The 26324-nt window shown below is 42.6% G+C and overlaps 4 protein-coding genes across 5 annotated transcripts; all 4 read left to right on the forward strand.

Moving 5' to 3' along the window:
- The first annotated feature begins 264 nt into the window (after nt 1-264).
- Nucleotides 265-12479, forward strand: ahcyl1 (adenosylhomocysteinase-like 1). 2 transcript variants are annotated; one of them, XM_077606920.1, is made up of 17 exons: nt 265-856; nt 6213-6327; nt 6434-6577; nt 7822-7922; nt 8003-8105; nt 8247-8341; nt 8404-8510; nt 8789-8905; nt 8997-9060; nt 9383-9471; nt 9625-9695; nt 9866-9960; nt 10044-10142; nt 10252-10320; nt 10675-10753; nt 10938-11058; nt 11146-12479. In XM_077606920.1, the coding sequence occupies exons 1-17, from the start codon at nt 662-664 to the stop codon at nt 11150-11152; spliced, it is 1671 nt and encodes a 556-aa protein (XP_077463046.1). In that variant the 5' UTR covers nt 265-661; the 3' UTR covers nt 11153-12479. The 2 variants fall into 2 exon arrangements, with proteins under 2 accessions (XP_077463046.1, XP_077463054.1); XM_077606928.1 differs by lacking the exon at nt 265-856 and adding an exon at nt 4294-4398.
- A 479-nt stretch (nt 12480-12958) lies between these two features.
- pgm2l1 (phosphoglucomutase 2-like 1) lies at nt 12959-18501 on the forward strand. Its single transcript, XM_077606907.1, has 12 exons — nt 12959-13230; nt 13988-14155; nt 14257-14363; nt 14558-14642; nt 14709-14989; nt 15160-15352; nt 15417-15695; nt 16630-16723; nt 16795-16924; nt 17009-17198; nt 17284-17417; nt 18180-18501. The coding sequence occupies exons 1-12, from the start codon at nt 13120-13122 to the stop codon at nt 18280-18282; spliced, it is 1875 nt and encodes a 624-aa protein (XP_077463033.1). The 5' UTR covers nt 12959-13119; the 3' UTR covers nt 18283-18501.
- A 363-nt stretch (nt 18502-18864) lies between these two features.
- On the forward strand, nt 18865-23196 carry LOC144078672 (coagulation factor X). The gene is made up of 10 exons (XM_077606939.1): nt 18865-20061; nt 20122-20300; nt 20369-20393; nt 20469-20582; nt 20819-20953; nt 21064-21344; nt 21552-21666; nt 21766-21962; nt 22353-22478; nt 22546-23196. The coding sequence occupies exons 1-10, from the start codon at nt 19995-19997 to the stop codon at nt 22786-22788; spliced, it is 1482 nt and encodes a 493-aa protein (XP_077463065.1). The 5' UTR covers nt 18865-19994; the 3' UTR covers nt 22789-23196.
- A 150-nt stretch (nt 23197-23346) lies between these two features.
- clrn1 (clarin 1) lies at nt 23347-26098 on the forward strand. Its single transcript, XM_077606998.1, has 3 exons — nt 23347-23844; nt 24890-25069; nt 25283-26098. The coding sequence occupies exons 1-3, from the start codon at nt 23586-23588 to the stop codon at nt 25546-25548; spliced, it is 705 nt and encodes a 234-aa protein (XP_077463124.1). The 5' UTR covers nt 23347-23585; the 3' UTR covers nt 25549-26098.
- The last annotated feature ends 226 nt before the right edge of the window (nt 26099-26324 follow it).

Below are 26324 nucleotides of genomic sequence, written 5' to 3' on the forward strand. Positions count from 1 at the left end.
TACATGATCTGCATAAAAGAAATGCAGGAAAATATATATATGACTGTAGCAATAACTCGTGTTCAATGAAACTTATAGAGCAAAATAATTGTATTTTATTTATCGACCATCTCTACAATTACCGGAAGTTCAGGTGGCTTTACAATTGACCAATCACGGCAAAGAGCAAAGAGGTTGGGACGACTAACAGCTTTCGGGGCGGGGGAGGTTACTGAGCAAAAATACTCCAGTGTAACCATGGAAATACGACGTACGACTGTCACACTTCCATTTTTCAGTACAAAGCAACTCAAAGAGTCCAATTATGGCTTCCTAGTCGTTATACTTTGACCGCCCCATTTTCCTGCGTAGAGCCGAAAGAAATGACTCCCCCTCTCTCTTGTGGGGAACTCAGGTGATCCGCTCTCGCGTGTCGCCCCCTCCCTTCCTCGCAGAGATGCAGGCAGCCTGCGGACGGATGCGTTTTCATCCGCCGCTGTAGAACCGAGCAAGTGTCTTCGAATAGGCTTGCCAAGCTGTACAGCGCGTAATATTTCCGCGCAAAGTTCAATCGTTGTTATTCTGGGTTAAACGTGCTTTCGGGGCCCACTCACGCACTTCCGGTAACCTTGTCCGATCAGCCCCAGCTCCCCGAAACGGGACCCTACAATCGGCGGATGCGATGAGCGACTCGGCGGCGTCCGACGGAATGGTGGAGGTCAAACAAGGCACCAAGTACGTCAAGGAAACGGAGAACGTGGCGGAAAAATATTCGGCCATGACCGTGAGCAAGAACAGCAGCGACGTCAACATGAACGTCGGGGAGATGCCCTCCGCCGCTTTCACCCCCGTCCCTACGCTCAAGTCCGTCAAGAAGGTAAGGACGGGGCGACCCGCCATCAGTACGCCAGGGAGGAGGGGGGCCTCAGCCGCAGTGTGGGGGACAGACAGTCTCTATCCCTGCGCGATTCTTTCTGCCGCAGTATACTTTCAATATAATATGAATGGTAAAGTGCTTTCTTCTTTGGAGTGTTCATCCATCCCTGTGCGGGGGTGGGGGGTCCCCATCAATAGTTCAAACAGGTTAGCATGTTAGCTTAGTTAGAGAACAGGTGGGAATGAGGATGCTTGTTTGCCTGTAAGAGACTTAACATTTAGTCGGGATCACCCTATTGATTAACTATATGTGCTCTGATATTGACCGGTGACTAGTTGATTACATTTATAAACATATTTTTAATGACATTTTAGGTCAGTTTCCTAGCCTTACAACAACAAAGATATAAATTACAGGCCAATGGTCTTAGAAAAGACTAACTACGCAATTTACTACGGGTTGTGGTTCAGATGTTCGAGCTCATCCCTTTGTATAGCAAGTGACTATTTTTGGTAATAACATCCACATAAATGGATGGCGCACATCAAATTGAAATGAATAAAACAGAAATAACTATTGGTCATGGCACCCAATAATATTCTAAAGTTGGGGAACTGCCATTCACACATTGGTAAACTGGCAGTGACATAATTAGTCATGTTAGTGAATGACCACCTCTCAGTGGTCACCAAGACAAGTAAGCACTCTGTAAATGTCGGCAAACTGATCTCCTAATGTGTCGTCCATGTTGGTTGGGTCAATGTTCCCAGTGAAGGCAATGCACTATTATTGTCACTTCTCACATTGATTAAAATGGGATTAACTCAATCACTGGCTTTCAAAGTGATAGACATCAAATCCATTTGAACTGGGATGGCCGGCACTGAATATCATCATGTTTTAGCGCCATTGAATCTAATCCATTTTGACTGTGCGACACTGGCAGCGAATGATGGCTGTCAGCGTGCCAAGTTAAGAGCAATTGGATGTCTAGCGTCATCACTGATAGTCAATTAGTTCTATCAGTAGTTAGAGATTTGAATCGGTAGGCAAGACTCTGGTATATGAATGTGTGAGAGCGGAAGATTGTGAGCCTCTGTCATCTCTGACTTAAGTGTTGATTGTACATACATGTCGCTACATTAACTCTCGACTGGTTCAATGTTTGTCTTTGTCTCTATACTGTAAATCCTCTGACATTGTCTGGTGACCGGTCTAGAGTTGACTTCAATGTGACCCACTGTATTAGAGATTGTTTGTGTACAGTATAACTGTGTATCTCTTCATCCCTTCTCTATTCTTCTTATTGTAACTAAAGTTTGAGGTTGGTAACAGGTCAATTGGACCAGAATAAAAAAGTAGGGGTTTCCAATGATGATACATGAACAAGTATGCTGTGAGTCTCATTCCCAGTGGGATATGTTGTGTAATGGCTCCATGGGAACGGGAGAGGAGGTCACTAACACACTTTTTTGGGCAAACGTTTTTGGGAAATAAAAGAATATGTCTATGTTTCACTCACACATTCACTGTTTTTCTCCGGGGTGCTGGCTCAGTTGGACCTAAGCCTCTGGCGTGTATTCATAACAACGAGCTTTGTTGTCATAAGCTCTCTGCAGCATTCCTACCATCCAATATGTTTTCATATTGGAACACAGTCTATGTGTTGTTCTTATTGCCTGGCAGGTGAGCAGACAATGCTATCTGAGTGGTTCTCAGACTAGGGTCTGCCCAGTCCTGGGGTTCTGTGAGCTGTTGCGAAAAATGGGATTTTTATAGTCTGTCTATAGCACTTATACGTACCCATAGGTAGCTATTACCCAGGGTTCCTAAAGTCACGTATCGTGTAGTTCGGTACATGCAATGTTTTGTGTGTAATCCACTGTGCATATGTCCATCCAGAGAGATTCAAGGCATTTATTTAAAGACTGAGCCAAAGGGAACTGCGTTGCTGTAAGACCGTCTGTTGGATGGCGTCCAGGTGCATAAGTCGCCATCGCTTAAGTCTGCCACCTGGCCGCCATTCAACTGACTGAAAAACTTTGGATGGGTGGCTTGTTTAATGAAGATCACTCTTGGTTATACATTCCACCTGTCTGGCATTTTTTAGGAAATGTTTAACATCCTCTTCAAACCTGTAAAAATAAGACTACCAATCTTTACTTTGATTAGGCCACTTAGTTTGATTTGACGCAGTGATGCATTGATACACTCGTTTAGTAACTTACAGTCGATAGATTGTTGATCTACTCCCACCGGGAATTGATATAACGTTTAAAACCCTGTCAATGTTTAATAAGGCGGCCAAGTGGTTAGATTGTCAGCCTCACAGTTTCTGGGATCGAACCCATAGTTGGCTGGAATAGGCTCTAGCACCCCCCACAACCCTTGTTAGGATAAGCGGTATGGAAAATGAATGAATGTATATTTAATAAAGGAACCAATCGATTGCTACTGAAAATTTCTAGTACAAAACGGTCTACGTTAAGAAAGACAATCATTTGTTTACATTATTAAACAGTATTTTTGTATTTACAGTGTATGTATCGGAAACAAATCACTTTAGTTGGAAGTAAACAAGCTCGGATGTACCCTACAAGCCTGATTAATCAATCAGCTCTAATGACGAAAAAAAAAATCAGGCTCAAGGATGGATCGATACGAGCCCAAGATACATCGCTATTAAATTTTAAGACGATCAGTACACCAATAACGGAGGTGTAGGACTGAATATTTAGTTTCCACAAGAACAATATGAAGAACAATGAATAATTGTGTGGTGACTTGACATGCCTTCAGCCTGTATAATTTGCAGAAAAGAAGGGAGGAATTAACTAGAGAGGTAGGGTACACGATGGGGGGGAAAAGTACAAAGGGAGCAGGAAAGAAGGAAGGGAAGCAAAAGGAATGAATGAAAGCAGGAAGGAATAAGGAAGCAACAACGAAGGAAACAAATGGGTGGAAGGAAAAATGAAGTGTGGAAAAGAAGAACGAAAAAGGAACAAAGACCGAATGAAGGTATTCACAAAGCATAGAAGAGCGACTGAAAGCAGAAATACAAAATAGGAACTCAAGGTGAGCTGAAGGAAATGAGAAAATGTATGAAAGAAGTGAGAAAAGAAATGCTGAAAGAACGAAAGGAAATGAGGTGAATAGAAGAAAATAAGGAATCAAGAAAGAAGGGAAAAATGTGTGAAGGGAAGCAAGAATAAGCAAGTTATTAAATGAAATGGAAGAGCAGAAGAAATAATGGGAAGAGTGTGGAAAGACCGAAAGCGCTCTCGCTTATTCTTTCTCTCGCTTAATGTCACTCACTCTATTTTTGTCTCTCTCTTATCTCTAGCTTTACATCTTCTATTTGGCTCCCTCTTTACATCTGTCTCTGTTTGGGCCTGTAGAATTGAGGATAACAGGTGAAGGGAACCTCCCACCCCACCTGGGAGGGTTTTCCAGGGCTAATATCATTGAGTTCCGCAGGTGCTATAATGTCACAGGGAGGACGCAGTGGCAGGGAATAGGCCATGATGGCGCACAAAGAAAGGGTGAGTGACCGCTAACAACTCAAAGTCATCAGGCTCATTTCACTAGCGAGGCACCGATTGAGCTGATCTTATACTCATGAGCATTGATACGAAGGAGGGGAGACCCTCAGGTTGTAGAGCGTACACTGAGAGATGTACAATTTGGCGTTAAAATGACTTGAGCACATTTTGACTTTGTCCAGTTGTGGCCCTGAATTTTCTGAACGACAGACAAACCCACCTAATTTCATGTCAATCGGTGAAACACGTTTCTTGAATTCCCAGCCACTCCATTTCTAGGCCACTGATGGAATTCACACAATTTGTCTTGTTCATTTTTATCAGTGAAACAGGTTTTGGTGGGGGGCTTCTTGTAAAAACCTGAACATTTGATGCCAGGTTCTGCTTACATAAGAGAACCAAGGCATAAAAATGTTATTTTCCATTTGGCAAATCCTTACTTTGTTACGTATTGTGCTGAATGAGTCTTAATCGATCATTTAGGATTCTTTTCTATGGATGCCTTTCGTACGCTCCCGGATTTATGGTGTACACCATGCGTGTTGTGTCAACTCTGCTGGCGTCTGTGTTGGTTATCACTGCAAACACATTCTGGGAACATCTAAAAAAAGGAGGAAATTTGACAGCATTCCACAGTGAATGAAAACCTTTCCTATAAGTCATATGTGTCAAAGTGGCGGCCCGGGGGGCAAATCTGGCCCGCCGCATCATTTTGTGTGGCCCGGGAAAGTAAATCATGAGTGCCGACTTTCTCTTTTAGGATCAAATTAAAATGAAGAGTATAGATGTATATTAAATTTCCTGATTTTCCCCCCTTTTAAATCAATAATTGTAATTTTTTAATCATTTTTTTTCTGTGTTTTTAGTTCAAAAATCATTTTGTAAAATCTAAATATATATATATATATATATATATATATATATATATATATATATATATATATATATATATATATATATATATATATAAGCTAAAATAAACATTGTTTTAGATCTATAAAAACTGAATATTCAGGGCTTTTAATCTAGTTCTTTTAATCCATTTATTAAAAAAAAATATCTAAATATTATATCTAAAATGGTCCGGCCCACGTGAAATCAAGTTGACGTTAAAGCGGCCCGCGAACCAACCCGAGTCTGATATAAGTAATCGCTGAAATCCTGTGGGTACGTCTGTAGAAAAAAAGCCACTCGCACTCAGATAATTAAATGTTTGAAGAAACAATCGAGAGGTTTATATACTTTTACAGCATATGGCAGGGGTGCTCATTATGTCGATCCCCAAGGTACGATTGGTAGAGTAAGATTTGATGCCGTCTGTTAATTTCCTTTAGGCCTGAACAATGTCTTGTTTGAACCACGACATCGCAATATGGTCCCTGCAATACTCACACTTTTTTGAATATGCATATCTGATTCATTTAACTATCATTAGACTTTCATGAGGATCTTAAGTGTGGACTCAACAGCCTTATCTAACATAAACGACCTGTCACAGCTGCTTGTGAAGTCGTTTCTTTTATGTTCAACAAATAGGGAGACTTGCCACATATATGCTTCATTTCGGCACCCTTTGTTGGTAATGAGACATGTTTTAGCTGCCCTCCTTCTGAACTCAGTGCCAAATAACCCCCACACCCCTGTTTGTGCTCAATAATCTTTACCAAAATCGTCCAACAATTCTTTAGGACCACTGTCCATCATCTACAACTATACAAATAAGCTCTTGGACAAAATGAACGTTGGCGGAATGGACAAAAATTCTCGTGAAAGGTTGGCCAACCTTTGGTTGTGTTATTTTTCTTCTTCTGTAGATCCAGTTTGCTAATGCAGAGGATAAACAGGAGTTCAGCAAATACCCGACCAAAGCTGGCCGTCGTTCGCTCTCTCGCTCTGTCTCGCAGTCGTCCACTGACAGCTACAGTTCAGGTACCCTCTTAGCAACTTTGCTTTTCTCCCTACTGATGAATCACGATTAAAAGTCTAACCCACTACGTTGAAATGGCTCCTTTTTATATCTATTTTCTGTCATCAGCTGCGTCGTACACAGACAGCTCTGATGACGAAACATCCCCTAGAGACAAAGCTCAGGTCAACACTCAGGGCAGCAGCGACTTTTGTGTGAAGAACATCAAGCAGACTGAGTTTGGTCGCCGGGAGATTGAAATTGCTGAACAAGGTACGTTTGACAATTACTACTGCTCTACTTCCAAGGCAAATGTATTTTCAAATTTTAAGTTGGATTGAACATAATTTAAGAAGAGGGCATCATGTCCTTTATTTGCCGACTAGATATCCAGATTTTTCATGTGATTAAGCTTACAGCAGGGCAATTAGCAGGGCAATTCCAAGTTTACTTTGTTTGGCGATGATCACCAACATTCCTCTTTGAATCACACTGAAATTCCATTAAAGCGTTTCCAAACCCTGAAAACCAACATCAGTTTCTGCATGGAATTGCAAATTGGAATACAGTGGTACGTCCAGATACGAGCTTAATTTGTTCCGGGACTGAGCTCGTATGTCGATTTTCTCGTAACTCAAACAAACGTTTCCCATTGATATGAACTAAAAACAAATTAATTTGTTCCAACCCTCTGAAAAAACACCAAAAACAGGATTGGATTGGAAAAATGTTTTATTTGTTCTAATTTGCCATCTATTAACAAAGTAACACATAACTAGTGGTTTAATAATACTAAAATGTGTTAGTACTAAAATGTTACGGATTTCGAAAGGGGAGAGAGAGAGACAGACAGAAAGAGGGGAGGGGGGGATCTTTTTGCACGGCAACGCTATCGTAACATAACATGAACAAATTTAAATGAACTTGGATTACGATGCAGACACACTCAAAAATAAGTTCAATCGAACCTAACACAATAACTTAATTCTAATTTTGTTTGACATTTTGATACCTTTCTTCTCCCGGGTTGGCTCTTTTTGCCCCGCCTCCACACTGACTTTCAGTCAATATCGAGGGTTGTTTGAGTTTGTATTCCCTTCAAAAGATTCCCAAAATGATGTACACAAATGTCCTCACAATAGGATAACGCACGACCACTTGCCAACGAGAAGTAGTATATACGCCATTCACACTGACTAAGGAGGGAAAAACACTGAAAAAATGCAACGCTCCCCCCCAGTGCTAGCAGAGACATTACAAAGAGGGAGTTGCGACCAGAGACATTACACGAGGGAGTTGTGGGGAGAGACAGTGCCCATGATGTTCTTATGAGCAGCATCTGGCGTCCGCTGTCTGCTCGTATATCAAAATTTGTCTCGTATCTCAAGATAAATATTTGCCCGAAATTTTACTCGTATCTCGAATTGCTCGTATGTCGCGGTACCATTGTAATTGGAATAATTCTTGTACATGTACTCCAAACGGTTACGATAATAGACCATGTTCAATCCCTCCAGACATGTCAGCCCTGGTTTCCCTGAGGAAGCGAGCTCAGGGCGAAAAGCCTCTGGCAGGCGCCAAGGTGGTGGGCTGTACCCACATCACGGCTCAGACCGCGGTAGGTCCCAGCACTCTTCTTTTTCTTTGCCTTCTTCCCAGTTTGTTTTTCTTATTGTATTTTCCCTCATTGGCTCTCAGGTGCTGATCGAGACCCTGGTGGCTTTGGGGGCTCAGTGTCGTTGGACCGCCTGCAACATCTACTCCACCCAGAACGAGGTGGCCGCCGCTCTGGCTGAGACAGGTGCGTTATAAAGGATTGAGAATCCTTGATTAAGCTCCAATGTTTTTGAAAACATGGCGTAATATTTAGTTGTACGCCCCCTGCCCCATTTCTTGTACCCTTCCAACTGGATGGATGCTCTTGACATGTTGCCTCTCACAGGAGTGCCCGTGTTTGCCTGGAAGGGGGAGTCAGAGGACGACTTCTGGTGGTGCATCGACCGCTGTGTCAACACAGAGGGTTGGCAGGCCAATATGGTACAGTATTGGATTGCTCTGGTGGAGTGACTAGACCTCTAAATCTCGTCAATCTTCCTCAGATCTTAGACGATGGTGGAGACTTGACACACTGGGTTTACAAAAAGTACCCCAGCGTCTTCAAGAAAGTCCGTGGCATCGTCGAGGAGAGCGTCACTGGAGTTCATCGGTAAAACTTAAAAGTACTTTATACTCAATTTTACGACAAATGGTCAGACCTGGTTGATGAAAGTTGGCAGACTTCATGACTCATGTTAAATAACAGTCTGGTCTTACTAGCTTGAATTTAGCAATGTTTCTTGAAGCTTTCTTTTTAGGTTGCAGGTCAATATGATATCCGTCTAATTTTCCATTCAATTATTCTCAGTTATATACTTCCACTGGCTGTAAAAGTGAGTTCAGAGTATTCATGCCCCGTGGAGTTTTCACCTTGTGGCCATGTTGCAGACTGTACCAGCTGTCTAAAGCCGGCAAGCTATGCGTGCCGGCGATGAACGTAAACGATTCGGTTACCAAGCAGAAGTTTGACAATCTCTACTGCTGCCGTGAATCCATCTTAGATGGGTGAGTGTCAATGCGTCATTTGCGTCTCACCTTGTGTAAAACACACGCCATTTCACGCCTTTACTTTTATTTACTTATTTATTTTCGCCAGCTTGAAGAGGACCACAGACATCATGTTTGGTGGCAAACAAGTGGTTGTATGTGGTTATGGAGAGGTAATTTCTTCTTTTGAATTGAATTAAATGCCGTGAAACGTGTTTTACAAGCACCCCACATTAATTTGAATTTAGAAGATATTTTCCATCTTTATTTCCCGAGTACATTTAGCATACTCATTCAGTACTACAATCAATTTGTCTGTCCAAAGGGGATATACATTTCCTAAAAACGCCACAAGATGGAGGCAAAGCACGACTTATGGTTTTAAATGACTAGTTTTCACTTTGTAATCGAATTTCAGCTTTTGAATTGAACTAGTGAAATATTTCCAGTTATATTAAATAAAGTGAAAAGCACATAGATATGTGTCTGTTTTAGGTGGGAAAAGGCTGCTGCACAGCTCTGAAAGCCTTGGGAGCCATAGTGTGCATCACTGAGATTGATCCCATCTGCGCCCTGCAGGCCTGGTGGGTGTTTTTGTCAATATTAATTATGATTTTGTAAACTACCTCCACTCTGTTGACAGCCATATTGTTGTTAGTGCAGCGAATATTATTATATACTTATATAAGCCCAAATATTGCTAATACTACTATGTTCGTGCAATTACTTTCGATCAGTATGGACGGTTTCCGGGTGGTCAAACTGAGCGAGGTCATCCGGCAGATGGACGTGGTCATCACTTGCACCGGTAAGAGAAGATAAAGAGAGAAAAAAAAGAGAAAAAACATATATAAACAAATAATATACTGGTCAGTGGTAGGCTACTCTACTTGTGGAGTAGCTAAATAAATGGACTTCAAAATGGAAATAGACCTATTGACTCAGCTGTGTTCCAACTCCATGTTTTTCATCCTGAAGGCAACAAAAATGTCGTCACCAGAGAGCAGCTGGACCGCATGAAGAATGGCTGTGTGGTGTGCAACATGGGTCATTCCAACACCGAAATTGACGTGGTAACACCCCGCGACTCCATCCGACGTTCTCTTATTGAATTCCACCGCACCGACTCTGATGGTGTCTGATCCTACTCACGCAGGCCAGTCTGCGCAGCCAAGAGCTGACCTGGGAGAGGGTTCGCTCGCAAGTGGACCACATCATATGGCCTGATGGAAAGAGGGTCGTGCTTCTGGCCGAGGTAACAGTTCTTTAGCTTGATTGCGTTTTAAAGTCTGTATTGGCCACTTTATTTTGCTTTATGTTTGCATTTATCTTGTTTTTTTGTGTGTGTGTGTGTTTTCTTTTAGGGTCGTCTATTGAATCTTAGCTGCTCTACTGTGCCCACCTTTGTGTTGTCCATCACTGCAACCACTCAGGTTGGTCATTTTGGGGTTGTAGTGGAATGGTGATATCAGTATGAAATTGATTCATGACCACCATATACTTTAGTATAATACGTGACAGAGTAAGTATTATGTGCAGAAATTAAACATGGTTTTAATTGCCATCATTTTATGACACTTCATTTGCCTGATGTAAAAACAAAACAACAATAACAAACAAAAAACATCAAATGCCCATCCACGTGGGAATTTATTGTACTGTATATCAACAGGATTGTAGCCACTATTTTCCCCGTGTCTTTTTTGGGGCTTAGTATACATGGCATTAAGTTGTTCATAGCACCCTTCATGACGTTTGCCTTATTTGATGTAATCGCTTGCATGCAGGCGCTGGCCCTGATTGAGTTGTTCAATGCTCCCGAGGGACGTTACAAGCAGGATGTGTACCTCTTGCCAAAGAAAATGGGTAAAGATGTGCTTGTGTTTTCTCCACCATTAAGCATTCTATATTTCAACAAAGTGCTCAACCAAACCATTTCATGTCTTCCAACAAAAGCACCACTGCAACTAAATAATTTTTGCCCCAACTGAGTACATTTCAATTAGATGATTGGACATATATTATAATGTAGCAATCCTTTTTCCTGCAGACGAGTACGTTGCCAGTTTGCACCTTCCCAACTTTGACGCTCACCTCACAGAGCTCTCTGACGAGCAGGCCAAGTACATGGGCCTCAACAAGAATGGGCCCTTCAAGCCCAACTATTACAGGTATTGTAGATTCAGAAACTGATCAGTATTTAGCCTAGTCTTGCTCTGAACTTGTACGGTAACAATCATGTTGTATTTTGCCTTCAGGTATTAATGGAATGGCCTGCTGATGTTTCCCTGAAATAAACAAAGATATCTATTTTATTTGACAAATGGAAGACGTATTTTAATTATGTATCCTTAATAGCATGTATGGCGTAGCTTTAAAAATGAATTGTCTAATCAGCCTGCATGCTCAATGTCTCATGTGCAATGCAGTATGTAAACAAAAGCCCACTTGGATCCACTCTTAGCTGCCATAGATTTTAGATTTTTTTTCTTTTCTTGTCAACGCTCAGTGCCAAAAATGAAGGCCATCGGAATGAAATACGTTTTGTAATATGAAATATTTAATTAGCACCTACTTTCTACTTGGGAACCAAACCAAAATGTGTGTTTTATTCTAGCAACATTATTGTCTTATATGCCCAATTGAAATATTTTCATGTTTTAATTGCACAGATACCCTCCATGGTAACACACAGTTTATTTGTTTGGCCTTCTTTAAACAAGAGCCCCCTCCCCCACACACGTACACAGTCAGTATACTGATACTCACAGGCATATATTCTTTAATATAACTTAATATTATTGTCACAGAATAGTGGTGAGTCATCGTTGTTTGCATCTGTCTTACTGCGTTATACAACACATGAACCGATGCATTGTTTAAATCTTTACATTTTTTTATGAAGCATAATATATAAGGTACTATTGGCTCATTCGAAAAACACATTCAAAATATTTGTATAGGTTAGTAGTACAATAGGTCAGTAAGACAATGGGAGGGGGCTGGAGCTGTTTTGGTGGCTCTAAAAGATCATTGGCTATAATTTAAAACAACAACAACATCAACAATTAGTCAGTGGAACCTCAAGAATAAAATATGTGGATGTTTTTAATAGTTCTGCAGAAATTCTAGCAAGAAGGCCTTGAAGCAGAGTAGTTATTCTCAAAGAACAGGTTGGGTATAGAACTTCTTTCATCAGGTTAACTTTTTAAAAGTAGCAGATAGCAAATCAAACCCAATCAAAACAAAACCCGTCATACATAAGCTTACAAATAATGGTAGTGTTCTGGCCTTTAGACTCCACCCACCATGACCAAAGGTTAGGGCATTTGATTTATTCAAATAATTAGTATTTTAATGATCATGTTAACTATGTTTGAATTCAAGATACGTACATCTATTATTTTTAATCATTTTACCTATGAAACAAACATGCACTTGTCCAATGTGATGTAACCATCAACAGGGTGTTTGATGTCTATTCCTATCTCCATGTATATCTTATTTTATTGTCAATATGCAATCAATGAGTCATAGACGACATTTGTTGACAGAGTAGAATGTACCTTGAAATAAATCTACTTAAAGGAGATTATTATTACTATTATCATTCATTTTCTGAACTGCTTATCCTCACAAGGGTTTATTTTCCCATTCTGCTCTTGAAACTAAAAGGGAGAATTGAACTCATGGTTGGGTCAAATGCAAAGGTATATTCATTAGTTGGGTAATTGGAGTTGCCAAGCCTAAAAATGTTGTTTCCTCCACACTTGCTTGCTCAATAGAAAAGTACGTATTACTCAAATAAAAAAACTTTAAAAAACTTCTTTGCTATTGTATGCATCAATCTATTTTTCAACTATTATCATGAAAATGTTCTAGGAAACTGTTTTTCCAATTAATATTGTCATTTTAAAAAAGTCAGTCCCTGTTATCCTCTAATTCATTTTGATATTTAAGTAGATTAGTATTAATATATATTTGACTTGCATAACTAGTAAAATTGACACGCATGTCTATAGATAGTAAGAGAAAAGGGCTTATTTTGAAGGTCGTGTGTTTTCTTCTGAAAAACAAACGGAAACAGAGAGCAGACTTTTGAATCATTTCATACTCCACAACTGTCAGCTGACACCGCCGCTTCTCATCAGCTCTATAGTACCATCAGAATTAGCTTTAGCATTAGCAAGGAAACGTGACGATGGAACTTGGCTCGCCACATTTGAGTCAGCATGGGCGACGCTGAGAAGAACGACCGAGTCGGCGAGGCCCAGCACAGGCCACCGAGCTTCGGGGATGAGAAGTTGGACGATGCGCTGAGTCGTTGGATGCGCTGGGACAAGGTGAGCCTTGAACTCGAACATCATCCGCCCTGCCTGTCAATCAAGTTGATTGACCAGATTCAATACTCACGTGTGCTCTATTGTTGACAACAACAACAACAAAAAGCTAGCACGTTCCTCATTTTCGGAAACGCCATTATTTTAATGACTCAAATTGTGCTTCAATGCGGAAGTGAACGACAAATGAAGGTTTCTCAAAGGGATTTAAGAAAGGACTGAAGGTGAGTTTTTTTTAACCCTTTGTGAAAGCTACCAGCTATTTGGAGGCTTCTAGAAAGTTCGTGGAAGATCAAATTTACAAGGCTTTCCTCAGCTCTCTTCTCTGGTTAAAGGTCATGAACTTTGATAACCTCATGTGTAAATGTCAACTTCAACTTCAGCTTCACTTACCCTTCACATAACTGTCAAACAGCGACCCACCCAAACACCACACACGTGTGCAATGACTGTTGACCCACCCAAACATCCCCCACACACACCCTGAGCATGACCATACATGCAGTCAAAGGCAGGCGCTGTAATATTATTCACTGTAGGAGACGGCGTCCAATCCATTCGGTTGAGGAAACGATCGTATTCCATTGGCATTGACGGTGATATGCTTCCAATCCGTTTTGATGGTCAAAAGGGATTGGACGTGTATTGCCATCAATGGCAGTTGATGTTATCAGACCCGTGCGCACACATACACAAACAATCGCCTTCTAATGAGATCAAACATGCAGAGATACACACCCAGTATATTTGTGTGTGTCAGAATGAGTGGACCCGCGCACAAGCGGTGGCCTTGCAGGGGTCGGCGAGTGTCTCGGAGTTGCGCCGCCGGTTCTGCTCCACGTTGTCATTTGGCACCGCCGGACTGAGAGCGCCGATGGGGGCGGGTTTCAACCGCATCAACGACCTCACAGTCATCCAGTCCACGCAGGTCAGCATGTGTTTCCGCGGGTTTGGATGTTCACTCATTTTCAGCCATTGACAGCGACAGGCATCAAATCTATTTGAATCGGAATGGTGTTTGTGTTGTAGGGGTTGTGTGTCCACCTGCTCAGGTGTGTTCCAGATGTAGCACGCAGAGGTGTAGTAGTGGGCTTTGACACCAGGGGACAGTCTGAGAGCGGGTGTACCAGTCAGAGGTAATTAGAACTTCAAATTGTTGCCATTAATACACCACAATCCCTGTATCCCTGTTTTAGTGGGAAAAGCGAATACATTGCTGCATAGGTCACCTTGGAATGCACACATTTTTTCTCTAGTATTTCCGTGGGCGTGCACGTGCAGTATTTTGAAGCTGCAAATACATGGTCGAACGTTTCTGTGATGATTTCAGGTTGGCGTCATTAACGGCAGCTGTGTTGCTGAGCAAAGACGTCGCCGTGCACCTCTTCTCCAGCTATGTGCCCACGCCCTACGTGGTAACCAGATAGGACTCGCTTCCCGTGGCAGATTTGGCACGCGTGACTCCCGTTTTTGTGCTATAGCCCTTCGCCGTCAAGGAGCTAGGCGCGGCGGCGGGCGTGATGGTTACAGCGTCTCACAATCCCAAAGAGGACAACGGTTACAAGGTTTACTGGTCAAACGGCGCTCAGGTCACAGGCCCGCACGACGCTGCCATCCTGGCGTGCGTGAGGGAGCATCAGGAGCCCTGGAGCGCCGCCTGCTGGGACGTCAGGTTGGCGCAGCGCAGTCTGCTACAGAGCGACCCGCTGAAGCGCGTGGATGATGCATACATGCAGACTCTCGCTCACCTCTCATTGCACAGGTGAGGAGGATGGCAAAAAGCACGTTGGTCGTCGGCGTTGCGGGAACAGTGCATTTACTACGGTGTGTGTTGCCGTGGAAACGGCACGTTTACTTGCCGAGCGTGTAGCTGTTTGAAGGGGCGAGGCCTCCCCTGCGCTGTCAGGTCAAGTGATGTGCGAATGCGTGCAGGGAGGCGAATTTGACGTGTCCCCTCAAGTTTGTGCACTCGTCGTTCCACGGCGTCGCTCACGACTTTGTCCGTCGAGCCTTCGCCGCCTTCGGGTTCGACCGGCCGCCCATTCCCGTCCCGGAGCAGAAAGACCCCGACCCGCAATTCCCGACTGTACACGTCCCCAACCCCGAGGAGGGCCACTCCGTCCTGGTAAGGTGCCATTTTTATCCATTACTTCCTGTTTTTCCCCTCCTTCCTCCATTGTCGTTTCCAGGCATTGTCGCTTCGCCTGGCCGAGCGGGAGAACGCTTCCGTGGTCCTGGCGACCGATCCCGACGCCGACCGCCTGGCGGTGGCGGAGCGTACCGACGGCGGGGAGTGGAAGGTGTTTTCGGGGAACGAGCTGGCGGCGTTGCTGTCGTGGTGGATGTTGTCGGCGTGGAAGTGCACGCATGGCGAGTGCGCCGACCTGCAGGACGTCTACATGCTCACCACCGCCGTCTCCTCCAGGATCCTCCACGCGCTAGCCCGCCAAGAAGGATTTCAGGTGGAGGTGAGTCTCCACCAATGTTGGTGATGCCGGCTGGCTTGAGAATTCTAGACTTATTCACTATTACATAACCACTGTTAGGCGTGGGACAATGACTCATGACCCCAACTGATACTGCTACATCGTGTAATATAATAAATAATATCATAAACAACATTTCTTGAGGAAGTACCACTAACTATAATACAAAAAAAATCTGGTTTGTCATTTAGTGGTTACAACTTTTTTCTGTTTTTACTGGTCTCAACAAATGGGGATCGACAAAACATATTATGAAAAACATCCAATTAAATGGAAGTCAAAACGTCAGCATCAATACTTTCTTAGTGACAATATCAACATGATGATCCCACCTAGAATCCATTCCTAATTTGTCAAAATGTCACTATTTCATAAAAGCACCAAGAGCAAATTTTCCTACTAGATTTGAATCTGTCAAGTCATTGACTGCCATTGACGGTGCTAGAAGACCAATTCATTTTAAGTGGGTGGGGGCCATGAGTTAAGTAAGTAACTCTTTTGTTTATAAGAACATTGTAGTAGTGTTGCTGTATTTACTTGCAGAAATGTTGCACTAAAATATTCTCATTGTGTGTGATGAAGACAAACATTTTTGACAGATTTTCCATGACAGTGCAAAAAATGCAGTGTTTCCATTTAGTGTTTTTCTCTTTATGAGTTTTATCCTTAAATATCACAGATTGATTTGTTGACTCAATTGTCGCATTACCATATTATGAAATCATGGTTTGGGTGAGCCTAACCAAATCACATAGGAAAGTAGCCAGAAGTTCCCACCTCTAATCACTACAGTCAGACTTATGAATTGAATTCATTCCATGGAAATGCCATGAATATTTAGTTCCATCCCCTCTCCAAAACACCTACATTGTTTGTGATCAGAAAACTGAAAAGAATGTTTTTTTTTTGTCAACAGGAAACGCTTCCAGGCTTCAAGTGGATTGGGAACCGAATTCAAGAGCTCTCCGCCGCGGGAAAGACAGTCCTGTTTGCGTTTGAGGAGTCCATTGGTACTTTCCACAGCATGCTTCTGCCAGCGCCATTAATCCGCCTAGCCGATGACATGCCTGTGTGCACACAGGCTTTCTCTGCGGCAGTCTGATTCCAGAAAAGGACGGCGTGAGCACGGCCGTTGTGGTGGCTGAGATGGCCGCCTTCCTCCATGAAAGGGAGCTCAGTCTCCAACAGCAGCTGCACAACATTTACCAAACGTAACAGTGCACCTTTTTTTCTCTTTCTAAGCCCACTTATATTTTGTGAACTATATTTTTAACGTTTGACTTTCCTGCGTGCAGGTACGGTTATCACGTTTCGCGGACATCCTACGTCACCTGCAACGACGCCGTCACCATTCGCCAAATTTTTACTCGCATCAGAGACTTTGACTGCGGCGGCTCGTATCCCGACGCTTGCGGCGGCATACGCGTGGTCAACGTCAGAGACGTTAACACGGGATACGACAGCAGCCAGACGGACAGCCGCTCGGTAAGACGCCGTCTTATTTTCTCTCCCTTCCCATTGTTCTGCTCATTCCACCATGAATTAATTTGCGACCTGCTTCCTTGCGCAGGTGCTTCCCGTGAGCAGGAGTGGTCACATGATCACCTTCACGCTGGAGAACGGCGTCGTGGCCACGCTGAGGACAAGCGGCACCGAACCCAAAATCAAAATTTACACTGAATTCTGCACCTTGCCCGGAACCAGGTCAGTTGATTTAAAAAAGTCGTTTTTAATCCCACATCACAAAGCATATGTACCATATTAATTGCATATAAGCCGAACACGAGTATAGAATTGCCTTAAAATCATAGAATTTTACAATTTCTCTCATAAGACGCCCCCTGATTCACAATGTTCACCTCCATATTCATGGTTTTAATAGGGTGTACAAATGTGTTAGATTGAAGGGAAAATCTTTAAGAAAAATCATCGCACGTGGTATTTCTGAGATACCGTATAAATCCAAAAGCACATTATTAGGGTCAACATCATAGGGAATTAATTCATCCAGTAATGGTTGTTTTCTTACTGCAAAACAGAAAATAACCAACAAATAGTAAATGTTACTTTGCCGAAATCTACTGGTGAAATAGTATAGCAAGTCTTGTGCGCATATAAACCGTGCCCTTGATTCAGTCATCATTTTTTTGAGTTACAAATTCGGCTTATATGCGAGAAAATACGGAAATTGAAAAAAATGACAAAGTTTGACAAACAAAATTTTAGGGCTACCACGACTAAGCCACAACTAATCGATTATCAACAGAATCGATGACCATTTTAAATGTCAGGTCATCATTTGGAGAAGTACCTTACTGCACAGAATAACAATTCAATTAGGCAGGCAATTGTTAAATCCATCAGAATTCAAACATGAACATTTGGCTTAAAAATAGTAAAATTATGAAATGTAAGAAGATTCAAGAGCCAGTTTTAGGTGAATACATCCTGTCGACTGTGTTGCAGTGAGGTTTCTGGCCTGGAGGCAGAGCTTCAGAAGGTGACGGACGCGCTCCTGGATGACTTCCTTGAGCCTGAAAAAAACAACTTGATTCGCCCCGCTGTCTAGCTCCGACTCCATCATGATGTTCTTTCCCGTTTCATTATCATTAAATATTTAGAGCGGCTTACAGTTGCTTTGGCGAGAGACAAATCGAAAGTAAATTGTTTACATGCGTGAAGCGTGAAAAGATGATTATTCCTTTATTTATTTTTCTAACATTTCTGCTTCCGTGTCCACAAATATTTCACGTTCCGCAATAAAGCTGGCAAAGTTGAAAGACTGAAATGTTGTTTCAATATGTGGAACGTAACTTAAGAGAGCCCATGGGTCAAACTTTGGTACATTCTGAAATATTTTAAATTTGGGGACATTTTTTACCCTCATCATGATTTCAGGTGTAAAGAATAATATTTGTGGATTTTTTTTATATTGCCGTTAAATGTCAAAACTGATGAAATTAAACCTAAAGAGTGGCTAAATCACAAAATAATTTGTTCCAATAAATCGTGTGCTTATGGCGTCACGTCCAAGTGCATCAATATTTGAGTTGTGGTTAACGATCAACACAACTGTCCTTTTTAGCTCCAATGTAGCGCCAACTATCAATCATCGTGCTCGGCGAATACACCAGGTAGGATAACTCCTATTTACGCGAATAATGTTGAAACATTGAATGGAGTAGCAAATGTTTTAGCAGAATGAGTTTTGTGTTATTGCAAGAGGTTGCATGGTAACATATATTTTGGCAATTATTTGACAAGATAGGGATGCCGATGTCAAAATGACATTACGACATTGAAACATGGTGCAGAGGTTTTCCCCCTCCTTTGGTTAAGCTAAGACCTAAACATTGGTAAATAAAAATGAATGTAAAGTACTATGATCAAACGCAAATACTGGAAATGTTTCCTCGGGCAGTCAGGACAGTCAAACAAACCAACATACCTATAGTTCAATTTTATTCTCCAACCAGCCATTCAATCATCCGTTACCACATGTATCCTTGTTTTCTTACTCACTACCAACACAGTTGAACGACCTATCTGTATATTGATTCTTCCTTATTTTCTTCCAACCACTCAAGCTTCTTATTTGTCCATCCTATAAAGCAGTGTTCTCACCAACTGACCTATCGACCGGCCTAACCGTAGTGTCGTACTGAAAACCACAGTATCCGAGATGAAGACTTGCCCGAGACCAGATCTCACCAAGATGACAATAAAATCTTTGCAAGTCGAGGCAGAGACAAGACACAGACCATGAAAAGCCCACATATGAGTTTTTTGTTAACTTGCCCAAGATTGCCCTAACCACTTTTTCCACAATACCACATCAATGAATCTGAGAAAATAGTAGACCATTGCTGTTCTTGACCAAAAATACGCCTCTCTGGCTAGGTCAAGACTTTTGGGCGTCGAGACTGAGACAAGACCAGAACCCTCAAATGTGATCTTGAAACCGATCTTTTGTTAAACCATTACCTAAGTGCCCACCTATTCATCCAGATGGACTGAACCACCAACCTGTGCCCACCCGTTCCTCCATCCTCCATCCTTTCAAGCCAGGGCCAGGACTCGCACTCTATCGCTCGTGCTGATAGAACCTCTCGATCGTAGGCTCCTGGGCTTCAACCGACCCCGGCTATAAGGCGGTCCTGCCTACTACTAATCAGCTGGCACAACTAATGTTCTTTACAAGCTTACCGACATACTAGCACCTAACAGAGGACTAAATCAGGTGGCTAAACGAGGTCCTGTATTCGCATCTCGGTTGCAGACATGTTGATGTCTGTCGTCAACACAGCCACGCTACTGCTATTCAGCGCCGTAGCGATAGAGAGCACAGGTAAGGATTGACGGGGCGCTCATAAATCCAATGGTTCATACAAACATCTCTCGTCCGTAGTGTTCCTGCAACGTGCCTCGGCCGGGCAGCTCCTGCGCTCGTCCGTGGCCAACAGGATGCGCCGGGCTAATTCCAAGCTCCTGGAAGAGATGTTTCCGGGAAACCTGGAGCGGGAATGCTTTGAGGAACGCTGCTCTCAGGAGGAGGCCGCCGAGATCTTCCAGTCCCAGGAGAAAACAGTGAGACCTGCTTTCTTCTCTCAGGACACTGCTATGATTTGTTACTATGTTCTGCCGTCGCCCAACAGCTGGAGTTCTGGTTCCGGTACACGAGTGAGTCCACCTCATGGAAGAAGCGATGACCGTGACACTCGTGCCTCGTTGAAGAAAACATTTTTGCTTTCACAGACTTGAATCCATGTGGGAGCAATCCATGCTTGAACGGCGGCAAGTGCATGCTGGAGCGAGGAGACTTCCACTGTCTGTGCCCGCCTAATTACCACGGCAGCACTTGCCAATTGGGTATCCACAGCAAACGCTTGCCTATTTTACCTACAAGAATCTGTTGTTTTTCGACATTTTCTTCGCCGTATGTAAAATGAATCTCAAATTCTTTGTTAAAACCGTATTCATAATACATTTGGATTGGGCATGGGTCGATGTACCACACTTGGGCCCCCCTGTTTACCCTTAGCGCGTGTCCCTGAAGTGTGTGCAAACGTCCATGTACATTTGTCTGTCTCTACGTGTGCCTGCAGAATTGGTGTCCTGCAGTTACAAAAATGGCGGCTGCCTGCAGTACTGTACAAACTTGCCAGGGGGGGTTGGTGTTGAGTGCGGATGTGCTGAGGGCTTCCAGTTGGATTCTGATGGAAAAAGCTGCTCCGAGACAGGTACCACGTCACACACATCTGTGACATCTCTCCCTGTGGCCAACACAGACACACACAGATACACATCCTCACCTATGCAACTACTTTAAGAGTCTTCTCCATTCACTCAGTGGAGTTTCCTTGCGGGGTCAAACGGGCCATGTTGCTCCAGCGAGGTCGCTCCTTCTGGAGCCTCTCCAATGAAGTTAACTTCACTTCGGAAGCAGACATCATCTTAGATGATGGCAACTTCACCATGGAAACCGACACCGCACTGGAAGAAACCAATGTCACAGTGGAAATGAACACCGTTCTGGATGACGCCGTCAACTGGACACACAGCGCTAGCAAACCAATCAAACCTCGCATTGTGGGAGGGGACTTGGAGAGACTAGGTGGAAGTCCCTGGCAGGTGAGGAGATTTATGTTATCGGAAGCATTACATTTCAGGGATGGGAACTTTAATGTTTCTGGTGGGGGAAAAGCTCAGTTTCTTTGGGAAAAAAATGGAAGACTGCATTCATTCACTTTCTGAACCGCTTAACCGAATGGAAGACTTGAGTCTTAGATTTTGTTTGCAGAAGCCATAAGAAGTAAGACTCACCTGTTCCGCCCGCAGGTTCTCATACATCGCGCTGACGGTTTTGGCTTTTGTGGAGGCACGCTGGTGGCCGATCGTTGGGTGGTCTCAGCTGCGCACTGCTTCCAGCAGACTGCTCACTACGTCACAATAGGTCAAAAACTCACGCTACTACCACGTAGCATCAACAGGGCCTTGTATTAGCTACATGCTGCCTATAATTATGTATCCGCTGCATGAATTCTGCGTGCAGGAGACTACGACAAACGGCGTCACGATTCAGGCGAACAAAAAATTGCAGTCAAGCAGGTTCTCCTTCATCCTCATTTCCATGAGTTTACAATGGACAGCGACTTGGCTCTCCTCTACCTTGACCGGACAGTCGTCAGGGGTCCCACTGCCATTCCTGCCTGCCTTCCAGACCCCCACCTGTCCAAATATCTACTCAGGGTAAGCCCAAGGCAGCAAGCGTATATTCACTGTGTCATTATCAAATTGTCTTTTGCAATGCAAGGACAGTTTGGCGGGCAAAACTTTGTTTGGACGAGACACATTTACTTTCTTTTAAATGGACTATAATTTGGTGATCTTAAAAGTTCTGAAATTATTTTTCCATAGCACAAAACCACTGTTTTCTGAACCGTTGGGTGACTTTGAATAATCTGTGCACGTCAAATTAGTTTATAATTACCGTAAATTTGCTACATATTTCCGTTAGCTTGTCTGGAGTTTTGCACACAGTATGCTAGCATTAACTAGCCGACAATTGATGTCAACACTATAACATGGTTCGGGTGAACATTTTCCGGTTTAAATATACAAATAAACCTTTTGTTTTAGGAAAACAACCGCGGGTTGGTGACAGGATGGGGTGCCACCCAATACCTACGCCGGTCCTCTCGATTCCTGAGGAAGGTAGCGCTCCCGGTGGTCAATCACCGCACCTGCACGCAGTCTACCGAGCAGGTGAGTGTTAGCTACACGCTAGCATTATTACCCAGATATTAATGGTGTATTCCTACTTTCCCTTTAGGTGATCACGGACAACATGTTCTGCGCAGGATACGTGGATGCAAGCATGGACGCGTGCAGCGGCGACAGCGGCGGTCCCTTCGTCGTCCACTACCGGGGAACCTGGTTTCTTACAGGTGTGATCAGCTGGGGTGAACGTTGCGCCGCCACTGACAAATATGGCATCTTCACACGCCTGGGAAATTTCCTGAGCTGGATAAGGACCACCATGAACAGTGTGGACCGCAATGCCACACGGAGCTAAGGTTTCGGTTGTTTCACTAAGTGGAGGTGTGTCCAAACTACGTTCCACGGGCCAACTCCTGCCCAGTTTTTGTTAGCCTGCAGCAAATGATGGAAATATCATTGAATATTGCCCGCACAAGAAGCCTTGAATTTAGCCGACTTTGGACTTCTTAGCTTTAGCACGAGATGAAGTTACAGTCACCTAAACTCTGGCTCTCCATTAACTTAGGGCACTGGTGTCAACCTGGGGGCCAGGTCCGGGCCTCCCCATCATTTTTTGTGACCCACTAAAGTAAATCATGTGTGTGGGCTTCATGTTTTATGATAAAAGTCAAATGGAAATTATAGATGCGTCTATACGTAGAGAGAGAAAATTTTGTTTTTTTTCCTTCCTTTTGTTTAAGGATATATTAAACAAATAAGTACATGTTTGAATACAAAAAAATCTCATCACTTTTTTTCATTTAGAAAATTTCGAAAAACCTAAAATAAGTCAATTAAAACAACTTGTGCTTTAATTTAATTTACAAAAAGAAAGATAAATGATTAAAAAATATAAGTAATATATGTTTACGTACCAAAGGGAAAAAAAAACTACTAATCTACGTTTTAAAAAAAAACCTATAATATTTAGTTTTTTGTTGTTGTTTTTTTAATTAATGGTGCTGATCAAAGTGACAGTGATGCAATTCAATAGGAAACCATGCTGGCCGTCTGTTCTCGGACCGTCGCCTTGGAAACCGAAGGGGGCAAGGGGTGCTGGGTATCGGTGTTTTTTCTTTTCTTTTTTTTCTTTTTATCGGCGTCAAGGCGGCCATGGCAGCGGCGCGGCGACACAAGCGTCTGCTGCTGAGTTTCGGAGGCACCGTGGCGGCTTGCTGCGCCTTGGCGGCCGCCGTGTCCGCCGGACTTCCTCGCTGGCTGGACGCTTTGGTTCTCTGCTCGACCGGAGCCGAACTTGTCAACGCCACCAGGAGCGAACTGGACAAGTTCGTAGGCCGACTCGCTTACGGACTTTTCCACGGAGAAAGAGTCAAGACCTGCGGGCTCGGTGGCAGGACCTCGCGATTCTCAAGTAATACCATTAAGAGATTATATGTACTATTACCTTATGATTTAGGAAACTGTTCTGTATATTTGGGTCATTTTTTTTAATTAGGAGACAAATGCGCAAGTTATAGTTGTCTTGACACAAACTGTAATTTTTATTGAGATTTAAAATATATCTATATAAATATAGATATATTTTTTAATCTCTCTCTCTCTCTCGCTATATATATATATATATATATATATATATATATATATATATATATATATATATATATATATATATATATATATATATATATATATATATATAAATTAGAAACTTTGTTTATCGTCCACTCCCAACAATATTGCCATGGCAGATTAAATTGTAGTATGCGTACATGCATATGTGTACTGTGTACTCCTATATACTTTATACGAAGTGAACGCACGGCATGCGTGCATGTATTTCAGTGTTGAACATGCCACTGTTAAAGTTTCACCTCATCAATAATAAAAGACAGCAAGCGCTTCAATTATTGAAAATCTTCTCAATGTTAAGACATCAATGTCATATACATGTAGCGTTTGTGATTAGTTTGAAAAATGCAAGGGATTCAATTTAGGATTTCTCTTTACCTCTAAGAGTAGCTTTTTTTTGGTTTGTTTTGTTTTTAGTTGTGAAGCTTCTTTGGTCACTCTCTTGACCACGACATTTTAGGGGTGGACAGGCACACTGTTTATTGTCTTCTTCCCGGTTTATGTGAGAGCAGTGATCCATCTCTAACATTTTCTCAATGACATTCTGTGTTTCTGCCTCAGTGCTTCATAACTCGACAAACTACTTTGGCCGCAACACTAATTTTCTACTGTCGACGTGTCTTCAGTTTCGTTCATTTTTTAAAATGCAAAATAGTTAAAAATTCAGTTCTCAGATTATTATAGTAACTGCATCATTTCAGTAATGAAATTTCAAAGTAACATGATCCTAATCCAGGTGCATCTTTAATACTTCAAAGATTAAAACATGAGGATTAAAAAAAATCAAAACATTCTTGTCGTGTGTTTAAAAGTATGCCTTTTTTCAGTGTTTTCAGAGTTATTGGACGCCATCCCAGCAGGTCTTCATGTGACCATCATTTTCTTCTGTGGCGCGTTGATTGTCTTCTCCTCCGTATCCAGCGGCTTCTTCTTTTTCAACGCCTTTGGACGTCCTTATGAGACACTGCACGGGCCTCTGGGACTTTACTTGTGGACGTCCATCTGCTGTGAGCATTTCTGATGAAAACGATCTTTCGGAATATCGTTCAGAGTTCTCAAGTTGACGCAGCATTTGTTGAAGTGTCCTGGAATACTCAAACAATCCTTGGGTTTCATAAATTTCGTTTAGAAAAGGCAAAACGCTTGACAACAAGTTTTGAATTAGCAGCACGTTGCTCTGAAAACATTGACATTCATCTATGGACTTTGTCTCCTGGCAGGTGCGTGCAGCTTCATGGTGGTGGTTCTATTCGTCTCGGAGGTGAAGGTTGAGCGTCTGTCTGAGCGCATCGCCAACTTTGAGGAGGTGACCTTCAGGTTCCAAACGCACGGCGAACGTTACGATGTCTGTTTCTGGATCGTCCTCCTTGTCTTTTTTCTGCACGCGTTCAACGTGGCCGTGATACGCCTGGCCGGGATGAACTTCCCTTTCCGGCGTGGAAAAGACTCGGAGCCTGGTGGGGGCGCTGCCGACCTCATGTACTGAAGAATCTAAGAGCAAAGAATATTACACCCGTACCTTGATTTACGAGTTGAATTGATAAGGCTTGTAACTCAATTTACTTCAATTGCAAATCAGTATTCCCCATTGATATTCAAATGCCATTATTCCTTTCGAGCCACCGAAATAACACATTTTTATAACGGTCGTTTAAAAAAAGAAAGAAAGATCAGCACCGTTTAAAGAAGGTAAAATAAAGACGTCGTAGGAGTACCTTTAAGGGGCGTGGCCTGTGATGGACGTCAGAACATGGCAAGCCAGTTTTCATGTAAGCTTCTGCACATGACACTGGGCATTACTGTAACTCTTTGCAAGAGTCCTTATTTGTATTTGACTGTTTAAGTAACTATTTTTCTTTGCTGTCATTTAAGACCAATACTAAATTGTTCAATTTTCCCTCACTTATTGTATATGTTGGCATCCCTGATATGTATCTACCGTCTATGCTCCAGTATTATACACATCGTAGCTAGTACGTGGGATCTTAAACATTTACTGAAATCCACTATATGTACATTGTTTGTGTAACGAGTCAATTATTGAACTTTTTTTCTTTTTCCTCTGAGAGACGTTTCGGAAAAATCAAGTGATGTAAGGATCGGAATCGAAATTTTTATTTTTATTTTTAAAGGATTGAGTTTTAAAAACGTATACATTTTTAAAAAGTAACTCACCGGATTCCATTCATATTCTCTTGCACATATTATTTTTTGTTCACTTTCAATTGGTTTGATCGCATGAGTAATAAATGCAACATTCTT

Source organism: Stigmatopora argus, chromosome 1, assembly GCF_051989625.1.
Source record: "Stigmatopora argus isolate UIUO_Sarg chromosome 1, RoL_Sarg_1.0, whole genome shotgun sequence".
Taxonomy (NCBI): Eukaryota; Metazoa; Chordata; class Actinopteri; order Syngnathiformes; family Syngnathidae; genus Stigmatopora; species Stigmatopora argus.

Excerpts from the sequence above, each read along its gene's own strand:
- ahcyl1 (XM_077606920.1), top strand. The coding sequence starts at position 662 with ATGAGCGACTCGGCGGCGTCCGACGGAATGGTGGAGGTCAAACAAGGC. Across the intron at positions 8,342-8,403 it reads AGGGTTGGCAGGCCAATATG|ATCTTAGACGATGGTGGAGA; the intron begins GTACAGTATTGG and ends AATCTTCCTCAG. Across the intron at positions 8,906-8,996 it reads CGTGAATCCATCTTAGATGG|CTTGAAGAGGACCACAGACA; the intron begins GTGAGTGTCAAT and ends TATTTTCGCCAG.
- pgm2l1 (XM_077606907.1), top strand. The coding sequence starts at position 13,120 with ATGGGCGACGCTGAGAAGAACGACCGAGTCGGCGAGGCCCAGCACAGG. Across the intron at positions 15,353-15,416 it reads AGGAGGGCCACTCCGTCCTG|GCATTGTCGCTTCGCCTGGC; the intron begins GTAAGGTGCCAT and ends TGTCGTTTCCAG. Across the intron at positions 16,724-16,794 it reads TGCGTTTGAGGAGTCCATTG|GCTTTCTCTGCGGCAGTCTG; the intron begins GTACTTTCCACA and ends GTGTGCACACAG.
- LOC144078672 (XM_077606939.1), top strand. The coding sequence starts at position 19,995 with ATGTTGATGTCTGTCGTCAACACAGCCACGCTACTGCTATTCAGCGCC. Across the intron at positions 20,394-20,468 it reads GTTCTGGTTCCGGTACACGA|ACTTGAATCCATGTGGGAGC; the intron begins GTGAGTCCACCT and ends TTGCTTTCACAG. Across the intron at positions 20,954-21,063 it reads AAAAAGCTGCTCCGAGACAG|TGGAGTTTCCTTGCGGGGTC; the intron begins GTACCACGTCAC and ends CCATTCACTCAG.
- clrn1 (XM_077606998.1), top strand. The coding sequence starts at position 23,586 with ATGGCAGCGGCGCGGCGACACAAGCGTCTGCTGCTGAGTTTCGGAGGC. Across the intron at positions 23,845-24,889 it reads CAGGACCTCGCGATTCTCAA|TGTTTTCAGAGTTATTGGAC; the intron begins GTAATACCATTA and ends GCCTTTTTTCAG. Across the intron at positions 25,070-25,282 it reads CTTGTGGACGTCCATCTGCT|GTGCGTGCAGCTTCATGGTG; the intron begins GTGAGCATTTCT and ends GTCTCCTGGCAG.